Here is a 10,007-nt window from a genome sequence, read left to right on the forward strand (position 1 = left end):
GGACAGAGCCCTGGCCTAGCCCATCCAATCATGGACTCTATAACCCTGCCTCTGCTGTATGGTTGGTTCATATTTTGGGGAAACTGAGGCTGAGGAGGCAGCCAAGGGGTTGAGGGAAAGGCTCATTTTATTCCAGGTTCAATGGTTCATTTTCATTCCTGGTTTGAACTTGGGTGAAGGGCCAGGTTCTGGGGGTGACTCAGGCCCAGAGTGGGTCGGGCTTGATCAGACTCCCCTGTTCCCTGCCCCTACCAACATTTCTTAGGCACCTATTGTGTTCCTAGCCATTGGATCTTCCCCAAAGAACCACCCAGCACTCTGTTTCCCAGAGGTGGAAACTGAGGCTCAGAGACACCAAGCCTCTCTTCCAAGGTCCTACAGCAGGTGAGAGGCAGAGGCAGATTTGAACCTGTTGCTGCAAGTTCCCTCTGCAGAGTGTGTGACTGTTGTGTGGGGCCCCCACTCCGCAGAGTGAGAACCTTTTGGTGCCCAGGACACTGCGATGGCCGCCAAGTGACAAATGGGAAAACTGAAGCCTGCAGGCCAAGCCCCTTTCGCAGGTTACTGAGCCCTCCCGGCTCACCTTGAGCATCCTGCATGGAAGACTCCATCAGGCCCCCCTCCTCCATTTAAGAGATAGTTAAACTGAGGCCCAGAGTTTCCTCTGCCTGCCCAAGACCAGCCAGCAGGATCGGCGACGTGGACCTGAACTCACTGTCCAGCGCGGTCCTTCCTCGGCTTGCGCCCCTGGTTTCTTCCCGGAGCGCGTGTCGCTGCGTCCCCTTTAAAGCTCCTCCCCGCTCCCGCGTCCGCCTCCCTCCTCCCCTTGCAGGCAGACGCCGGGATTGCGCCGCCTGAAGGGACTTGCCCAGTCCTTCCTGGGTGTTTGGGGAGCGCAGTCCCGGCGCGTAGGGGCCGCTCGGCGGGGGCCGCACGGGCAAGATGGTGAGTGGGGCCACGGGCGCGGGTCCCGGTAGGTCCCTCTCTGGGAATCTGTCTCGCTCTGTGTCTGAATCTACGCCCCTCAGTGTTTCTCCTCTCAGTCTCTCTCTCCCCGCTCCACCTCTCCCGTCCCCTCCGTCTCCCACCCTCTTGTATCTCTGTTCCTTGAACTCTGCCTCTTTTATATCCCTCTCCTCTCCCTACTTTTCCCTCCCTCTTTTTGTCTTCCTGGTCCCTTTTCTTTTACTCTGAGTCCCTACCTCCGCGTCCCCCTTCTCTCTTCTCCTCTTGCTCCCTTTCCTCTCTCCCCTTCAGTCTCTGTCTCTTCCATCTTTCCTTAGCTTCTGTGTCTCTTTCCCTCTCGCGGTCTCTCCTCTGCCTCTCCTTCTCTATCTCCATCTCCCCCTGCTTTTCTCTGTCTCGTTTTCTTTTCCTCGCCCTCTTAGCCTCTCCCTCTCTCTTCCTCTACCCCTCGCACCTCCTCCCCCGCCGCCCCCACACCCCTGCCGCTTTGCTGCAGTCTCCTGGCGCACGGATAACCTTGCCGCTGCCGCTGCTCCAGCTCCTCCCCCCTCCCTCCCAATCCTGGCCTGGGCCGGCCAGAGAAGGGGGCGGAGCTCCGAGCCACCCGTGTTGGGGTGAAGGGGATCTGGCGGGTGGCCTGCGCTCGACTAAGGGCAGGTGAGCCCAGGGGTGTGCGCTTTGCGTGGGAACTAGAGTGTCAGGTACCGGGAGAGTGCGCGGGTTAGGGGGTGGAGGCTGGGAGGGTCTGCCAGCCTTCTCCTTGGAAGATTCCTCTGGGACCCTGGCCGAGGTGGGGACCTGGGCATGTGAGAATTCCTCGCCGTGGGGAAGGAAGGTCGGGGCTAGTCCTCCGACAGGCAAAGTCCAGGAGGCTGGACTGAGTGCCGTATGCCCCCAGGTGTGTGCTCGGGCGGCCCTCGGTCCCGGCGCGCTCTGGGCCGCGGCCTGGGGAGTCCTGCTGCTTACGGCCCCCGCAGGGGCGCAGCGCGGCCGGAAGAAGGTCGTGCACGTGCTGGGTGAGTCTGGACAGCAGAAGCGGGTCTTGCCCCACGGGAGCCATGGCCAAATGTGATTGCCTGGGTGCAGGGAGGATGTAGGGGGTAGGGCATTGAGCTGTTCCTGATAGCCGGAATTCCCCCCCCCCCCCCGCCCCTACCCCTCTGAGTTCCAGTTCCCTTCCCTGAACTCCTTTAACCTTCGGATCTCCTGACCTCCACCCAGGTCTTTTTCCCATAACACTTGCCTGGGATCCCCTTCCCCAGGTTCCCCACTCCGCTTCCTAGGACCACTTCTGAACCCTGCTTGACTCTCCCACAGAGGGTGAGTCGGGCTCGGTGGTGGTGCAGACGGCGCCTGGGCAGGTGGTCAGTCACAGGGGTGGCACCATTGTCTTGCCCTGCCGCTACCACTATGAGGCAGCCGCCCACGACCACGACGGCGTCCGCCTCAAGTGGACCAAGGTGGTGGACCCACTGGCCTTTGCCGATGTCTTCGTGGCGCTCGGCCCCCAGCACAGAGCATTTGGCAGCTACCGCGGGCGTGCGGAGCTGCAGGGTGATGGGCCTGGGGATGCCTCCTTGGTTCTCCGAAACGTTACGCTGCAAGATTATGGGCGCTATGAATGCGAGGTCACCAATGAGCTAGAAGATGACACTGGCATGGTCAAGCTGGATCTCGAAGGTAACCAGCCCATGGACAGGATGAACCATGTTTCTAAGGAAAGAGAGTGGGAGATAGTGCAAAGGATAGGAACCAAATCAAGTTGACCTAAAGGAATTTAGGGGTAAGGTAATGATTCTGATCTGGGGTGAATTTGCTCCCCAGACACATTGGCAATGTCTAGAAAGGGGTTGCTGATGGCAGCTAGTGGGTAGAGGCCAGGGATGCTCCAATACATCCTACAATGCACAGGACGGTCAACCCCCTTCCCTTCCCCCCGCCCCCCTTGCAAAGGATGATCCCATCTAAAGTGTCAATAGTAAGGACATTGGGAAATCCTGGGGTAGGATCCAGGCACAGTTAGATCCAGGGAGATCCACTCACACCATGTCAGGAATCCCTTCCTCACCTGTTTCCCTGAGTGGGCTTTCCTCAGGCAGGTTTTCAGCTCAGCAATTAATTTCCTAACAGGGCTAGATAGAGTCCCAGAGTTGTCCCTCATTGGCCCAGCTTGAGTCATGTGTCCATCCATGAGCCAATTACCGTGGCCAGGAGATGGGATGTTCTGATTGGCTGACTGTGGAGCTGGGAGGTGGGCGTTCTATCTGAAGAATTCCCTCCCACCTGGTTCTGCTTCCTCAGCCCACCCAGGAAGATTCTAGGAGAAATTTCAGAGCCCTCACTTGCTGAACCTCCCAACAATAGCAAATAATAATAATAGCAGCTCTCCTTTATTGGAAGCTCTATGTGCCATGAGCTTGAAGAGCTCGCTGGAGTCTCTTGTTTAATTTCCCCCAAACTCTGAGGGAGATCCTATTACCAGCAGATGGGCAGCTGACTCAGGTTAGAGCCTTGCCCAGGACACATGCAAATGAGCGATAGAGCCAGGACTCAAGCCTCCATCTGTCAGGGTCCAGGCCTTCTCTCTGACCCCTGTTTGTTCCTCCCTTCATCTGCTGAGAGATGCATCGGCACCTCCAAGGTCTGCCCCTCAAACACACATCACAGAATGCTGCTGAGCTGAGCTGACTGTGGGTTCAGTGAAGGACAAGTTAGAAGAACTGAAGGTGGAAGAGAAATCAGTGGAAACTGCCCTGGACAATGCTGGGGATCAAAGATGCTTTGCCACGTGTCATACTTCCAGGGGCTCCCTGCGGGGGAGTCAGCACGGGACACAGATATCCCCAGCTTCATGGGCTCAGGGCTTGACCAGAGGGAAGCTCCCAGTGCTGAGAGAATGTCAGGAGCACTAAAGACTGAAGGGAGGAGGGTGGCGGCAGCTGGGTTTTGAAGGACGAATAGGAGTTCAGCAGGTGGAAAAAAGTGGAAAGAACATAAGCAAAAGTCTCCAGCGGTGTAAAGGGGGTGGACGTGATTAAGTATCTTAAGAGGGAGGGTCAAGTGAACCCCAAACTTAAGGCAAAGAGAACCATTAGGAGTGTGAGCTTGGCAAGGGTGTCCTCAGGTCTGAGGCCAGAGTGGAGGGATGGAGTGGAAGGTCTAGGCTGAAGAGTCACGCAGCACCCCACAAGTCGGGTGGGTAGGAGAGTGTTGAGATTCCCAAGCTGAACCGTATGCGTCCTCCCAGGCGTTGTCTTCCCTTACCACCCCCGTGGAGGCCGTTACAAGCTGACCTTCATTGAGGCGCAGCGCGCCTGCGCTGAGCAGGACGGCATCCTGGCATCCGCAGAGCAGCTGCACGCGGCCTGGCGCGACGGCCTGGACTGGTGCAACGCAGGCTGGCTGCGCGACGGCTCGGTGCAGTACCCGGTGAGCCAGCCCCGGGAGCCCTGCGGCGGCCTGGGCGGAGCCGGGAGCTCCGGGACGGGCGGCGGTGCTGCCTCCGGGGGCGTGCGCAACTACGGCTACCGTCATAACGCCGAGGAACGCTACGACGCCTTCTGCTTTACATCCAACCTCCCGGGTGCGTAGGTCTGGCGAAAGAAGCCCCGCCCTCATGGGGGCCTCTCCCGCCCCTCCCTGTATCTTTCCCACCGTCTGTTTCCTCTCCTTCGCCCTTCCTATCCACACCGGCCCTCCTGGGCCCAGGCCAGGATATCCCACCCCTAGGACTACCCTGGCGCAGCAATCAAGCATCGCTTGGCATCAACATTGTCCTAACCAATGGGGTCCAGGAATGCAGGGGAAGGGGTGTTCCTGAAGTCTGTGGCTGGGGTCCTGGGTTGCAGGCACGTAGGGGGTGGGGAGCATCCTGAAACCCTAGGAGGCCAGATCCCGGGAGTGGCCTTAACCACTCTCCCCCACTCCACCGCAGGACGTGTGTTCTTCCTGAAGCCGCTGCGGCCTGTACCCTTCTCGGGAGCAGCGCGCGCGTGCGCGGCGCGCGGCGCGGCCGTGGCCAAGGTGGGACAGCTGTTCGCCGCGTGGAAACTGCAGCTGCTGGACCGCTGCACCGCGGGCTGGCTGGCCGACGGGAGCGCGCGCTACCCCATCGTGAATCCGCGCGCGCGCTGCGGCGGCCGCCGGCCGGGCGTGCGCAGCCTGGGCTTCCCCGACGCCACGCGCCGCCTCTTTGGCGTCTACTGCTACCGTGCACCCGGAGCGCCAGACCCCGCACCAGGCGGCTGGGGTTGGGGCTGGGCCGGCGGTGGCGGCTGGGCCGGAGGCGCGCGCGACCCCGCCGCTTGGACCCCGCTGCGCGTCTAGATCCTGGGCGCAGATGGCTGGGGTGCTTGGCGGCTGGCCGAGTGCTCTGCGGTCTCTGGGAGACAGACCACGTGACTGGAGACTGGCCTCTCCCCCTGCGGTGCGTAGCAGGCTGACCAGGCCTCCTGTGGTCTTTGAACACCGGCTGCGCCCCCGAGGTCCCCATAGACTGGCCAATCCCGGGAGACTGACCAAGCCCCCACCTCTCCTGGATAGTGGATTTCCCCTCCTCCTTCGACTTTCTCCAGGAGATGGGGCATGCCCCCTGAAGACCCCTGGAGGCCAACAGACGCTGAGGTCTCCTGAAGACTGGCAATGCCTCCCCAGGTCACTTGGAAACAGACAGAATCACCCCCTCCCCCGCGGTCTCCTGGAGGCTGGACCCCCGGGATTATCTGGAGATTGGCCTCAGGCCCTCTGCATCTCCCTGGAGACTGAAGACTGATCCCTTAACCCTCCCCCCCCCCCCCCCCCATGTATAGAAAACAGAAACCTCAGAGTTCACCAGGTGATCACGCCCCCATGGTCACATGGAGACAGGGCTCCTGTCCTCTTCCCTATGGTGACCTGGCTATTAGGTATTCCCATTCTTCCCCCCTTCCACTGCGAGTCCTCGAAGTTTGCAGAATAACAGGCCACGTTCCCCGGTCACTGTGAACAGCCCCGCTCCTCCAGTTTCAGGGGAGACCAGCCTCGTCTGTCACCACAAAAACAGATTGACATGCCCCAGCCGGCTCGCATGACTGGCGGCCATGCCCCACCCCTCAGGTATGTCTTTGGAGGGAGCAAATCTGCTCCCACTTGATGGCCTCTTTCCTGGCTGTCACCAAAGAGACCATCCCCTGGGCCCAGGGATCCGTAGGATCCGTGTCACTAGCTGTGGCGAAAGCTGTCCCACTTCCCATGTTACCAAGGCGACCAGCCCAACTTCTACCTGTAACCTAGTCACATAGCCCTTCCCTCATCAGTCACGCCCATGGAGATAGTGCCTCCCTCCTCCAGCTGTAACCATGGATACCACACGTTTCCCATCTCACCTCCGGGACACCAGAGAGCTACAACTCTGCTTCTTGAAGTCCCCATCCTTACCAACAGCCGTGAAGACCACTCTCCCCTACCCCCAGAACTGTCCTGAGAGTGTCCCAACATTCAGTTCTCCAGTTTTCACCATGAGAACAGGCTGCCCTTTCCCCAGGTGCACCCCAGCTCTTTGCCCCCCATCCAAGCTCCCTCTCCAAGCTGCTTGAGCCCCACAATGGTTGCCATGGAAGCCAAACTCTGGTGTTTGAGGTGACAGAACACCTGTCCCCCTAGGCTTTCCCATGTCAGCAGGGCCCCACCCCATCAAACTGTCACCACAGAGACTGGCAACGTCGTCTCCATGACAACCAACCTCCCAGCTCTCAGGAACTTCTTACCATGGGTGGGAACTGCACCCCACGGGATTTAATGTCTGCTCCTTAACCAGAGAGGCCCAGCCCCAGGCAGCATCTCCAGATATGGCTGGGCTTCTGGAGCTGCTGGACACTCCTCCGTTTGCACGCTAACTATATCCCAGACAACAGTTGTGCACGAGACACCCTTGCAACCCCCAGAGGTCTGGCAGCCCCAGCCCTTTATGCTGTGCAAGCACTGGGCTCCCCACTTCCCCTCTGAGACCACATCTCCATTCTCACTGAGTTCTCTCCTCTAACTGCCCCCTGCCCCACGTTTCACTCCTTAGAGATCCTGGAGAGACAGAATGTTTTTTACACTTCAAAATCCACAGGGAGCTACAGGCTCTAAAGGACAATTTGTGCTAAGAGGTCAGAACCCAGCCAAACTCCCCCCAGCGTTGAGAGCCAGCTCGGGAGAGATGGCCCATGAACAAAGCCACCCCAGCTGTGGGAGCCCCCGGATCCAAGGTCTTCCATGGAATAGCACTGAGGCCCCTCCTGGAACCCCCGGCCCCCTTATTGTCACATCCATCTTGAGGAAACCCATCCGTGAGTTGTGGAATCAGGTGGGTTGGGTTCAAATCCTGCTGCTGCGACCAAGTGACAACCCCCCCTGAGCCTGTTTCCTCCTCTGTACCAGAGCTGTTCTGAGGTCTCAGTGAGTGCAAAGCATACAGCAGGGGCTCAATAAAAAAAAAAGTTGTTTTGTTTTGTTTTTTGGATGAATGAGAAAATGAGGCAGCCGATGGGTAATTACTTCATAAATGTACTTTGGTGGACAAAACGTTTCCCAGCTGGGGGTGTGTGATGATGATTTACTTGAGAAGCATCACCCTCATTCCTCAGGACCACCAATACTCTTCAATTTTCCCCACCTCTCCACTCCCCCATTCTGCCTTCACTCTCTTCCTTGCATCATCCCCCATGTGTCTGGCCCTTCACAGCCCTGTCCCGACTGGCTCGTTGACAAATCCAGTGGTTCCTCTCAGTCCCCCAGGCACCCAAGTGTGCAAAACTGGATGGAGAGTTCTTGTATCAGGAAGGCAGAGAGGTTGCAAATTTTCCCTGGTGCGGAGGTGGAATAGGGGTGGGATCGTGGCCTGAGAAACATTGACAGTGTCTGGGATACGGACAGAGGGAAAAGAGAACAAAGTGTAAAACCGATTAGGCTGTAGAAGTGAGATGGTGGGTGTGACTGCTCATCCTTCAATACCAGATGTGACAGCCCTCCAAGAGACTCAAGCCACTCATCTGAAGGCAGCGTCCAGCCCCTTCGTGAGACAGCCTTGGGCTCCAGCTGGCCTTAGCTTCCTTGAATGGGGGAATGGTGAGAGGCGTATTTCCAGGGACGGGTGCATGGGATTTCTTTCATCCCGCCTTTTCCCTGCGGTTCCTTTCTCCCTTCCGCGGTGCCAGTTCCCTATTTTGCCTTGAATATGTAATTTTCTAACCCCCACTCCTACAATGAGAGTCTAAGGGGCTGACACCGCCCACTCCCAGTTCAGCCAATGAGTGCGGTGGCACACCTCCCCGGGAAACCCTGATTGGTGCAGGGATGGTTAGGGAGGTGGGCTGACGGTGAGACTGAGTCCTGGGATTTTAAGAAACCAATTCGACCAGGGGGACCTTCCTCCTACTGGAGTTGCTGCATCTCCCACCTAAGGGAGAGCTAAGGGTTGGTAAACTGGATAGAACCCTTTCTGACGCCAGATATTCAGAAAAACCACTCCTTCCCATCGTACAGCCCTCCGTTCACTTCCCAGAGAACTCCAAAGTTTTTATGTGCCCTTCCGGAGATGTTTTATGTTCATTCAAACAAATATGCATATGCATTCCCCCCCCCATTTTTACACAAATGGCATTTACACAACATTCACACTGTTCTATCATTTCTATCTAATTCCAAGACATTTTTATCATCCCCAAAGAAAAGCCCATACTCATGAAACAAACACTCCCCATTCCTCCCTTCCCTACCCCCCTGCCCTGGCAACTGTTTAACTTTCCATCTCCAGAGATTTGCCTATTTGTGTAATTGATTTTTTTAAAAAAATGTTAAGTACTCTCTACACCCAATCTGGGGCTCAAACTCATAACTCCAAGATCAAGAGTTTCATACTCTACCAAATGAGCCAGCCAGGCGCCCCTAGAGTTGCCTGTTCTTGATGTTTCATACAAACAGAGTCATATAATATATGTCCTTTTGTGTCCAGCTTCCTTCACTCAGCATAATATTTTTGAGTCTCCTTCATGTTGAGTGTGAATCAAGACCTTATTCCTTTTCATGGCTGAATAATATTCTGTGGTATGTGTATGCCACATTTTGTTTATTCGTTCATGAGTTAATGGGCATTTGGGTTTTTCCACCTTTTGGCAATTGTGAATAATGCTGCTATGAACATTCTGGTGCCATGTATACTTTTAAAGTCATTCTTCTTTGACTTAATAATATATATTTGAGATAGTTTCCATCACCGTATAAAGATCCCCCACCCCCATATCCTTTTGAAAGTTGGCAGGTTATTCATTGTTTGGATGCACCGTCATTTTTGTAGCCCACTTCCTAATGGCAGACATTTAGAGTCCCCTATTTTGCTGTGAATAAGTGCCCACATCATCTCACACAAGTATAACCAGAGGAGGATAGAGGATATCAAGAGCTGTTGAATCAAGGAGTCACATTTGCCACTTCGATAGTGGTCTCCACCTTCTCTTAGGGGTGGGGCCAGTTTATACCCCACCAGTAATAGATGTACTCGCCTCTTTCCACACATCTTAATCAGCACTGTGTGTTGTCCCTTTTTACCATAGTGAACCTGATAAATAAGAAACGGTATCTCATGGTGCTTGTCACTGGCTGTTCTCTTATTATGTGTGAAACCAAACAAACATTCTCCACTTTGACGTTAGGTGCAGGTGGTTGGAGGAAGTCATAAATCGTTCTCAGGTTGGGTATGCTGTCATCATCGATCAGTGCAAGCCTCCTCCCCTGTTAGATTTATTTGATTCTCTTTTTAAATATGCTCTTCTTGGGGCGCCTGGGTGGGTCAGGCGGTTATGCGTCTGACTTCAACTAAGGTCATGATCTCATGGCTTGTGAGTTCAAGCCCCACGTCGGGCTCTGTGCTGACAGCTCAAAGCCTGGAGCCTGCTTCAGATTCTGTCTCCCTCTCTCTGCCCCTTCCCCACTTGCTCTCTCTTTCTCTCTCAAAAATAAATAAACATTGAGCAAAATTTTTAAAAATGCTCTTCTTTGTTCATCCTGATGTTCCTGCAAAA

General features: G+C 55.8%; 1 protein-coding gene across 1 annotated transcript; it reads left to right on the forward strand.

Annotated features, from left to right (window-relative positions):
- Positions 1–812: 812 nt before the first annotated feature.
- Positions 813–7,439, forward strand: HAPLN4 (hyaluronan and proteoglycan link protein 4). The gene is made up of 5 exons (XM_027038467.2): positions 813–945; positions 1,865–1,982; positions 2,284–2,646; positions 4,214–4,549; positions 4,901–7,439. Exons 1-5 carry the CDS (start codon positions 943–945, stop codon positions 5,290–5,292), a joined length of 1,212 nt encoding a protein of 403 aa, XP_026894268.1. The 5' UTR covers positions 813–942; the 3' UTR covers positions 5,293–7,439.
- The last annotated feature ends 2,568 nt before the right edge of the window (positions 7,440–10,007 follow it).

Source organism: Acinonyx jubatus, chromosome A2 (assembly GCF_027475565.1).
Source record: "Acinonyx jubatus isolate Ajub_Pintada_27869175 chromosome A2, VMU_Ajub_asm_v1.0, whole genome shotgun sequence".
NCBI lineage: Eukaryota > Metazoa > Chordata > Mammalia > Carnivora > Felidae > Acinonyx > Acinonyx jubatus.

Excerpts from the sequence above, each read along its gene's own strand:
- HAPLN4 (XM_027038467.2), top strand. Across the intron at positions 2,647-4,213 it reads GGTCAAGCTGGATCTCGAAG|GCGTTGTCTTCCCTTACCAC; the intron begins GTAACCAGCCCA and ends GCGTCCTCCCAG. Across the intron at positions 4,550-4,900 it reads CTTTACATCCAACCTCCCGG|GACGTGTGTTCTTCCTGAAG; the intron begins GTGCGTAGGTCT and ends ACTCCACCGCAG.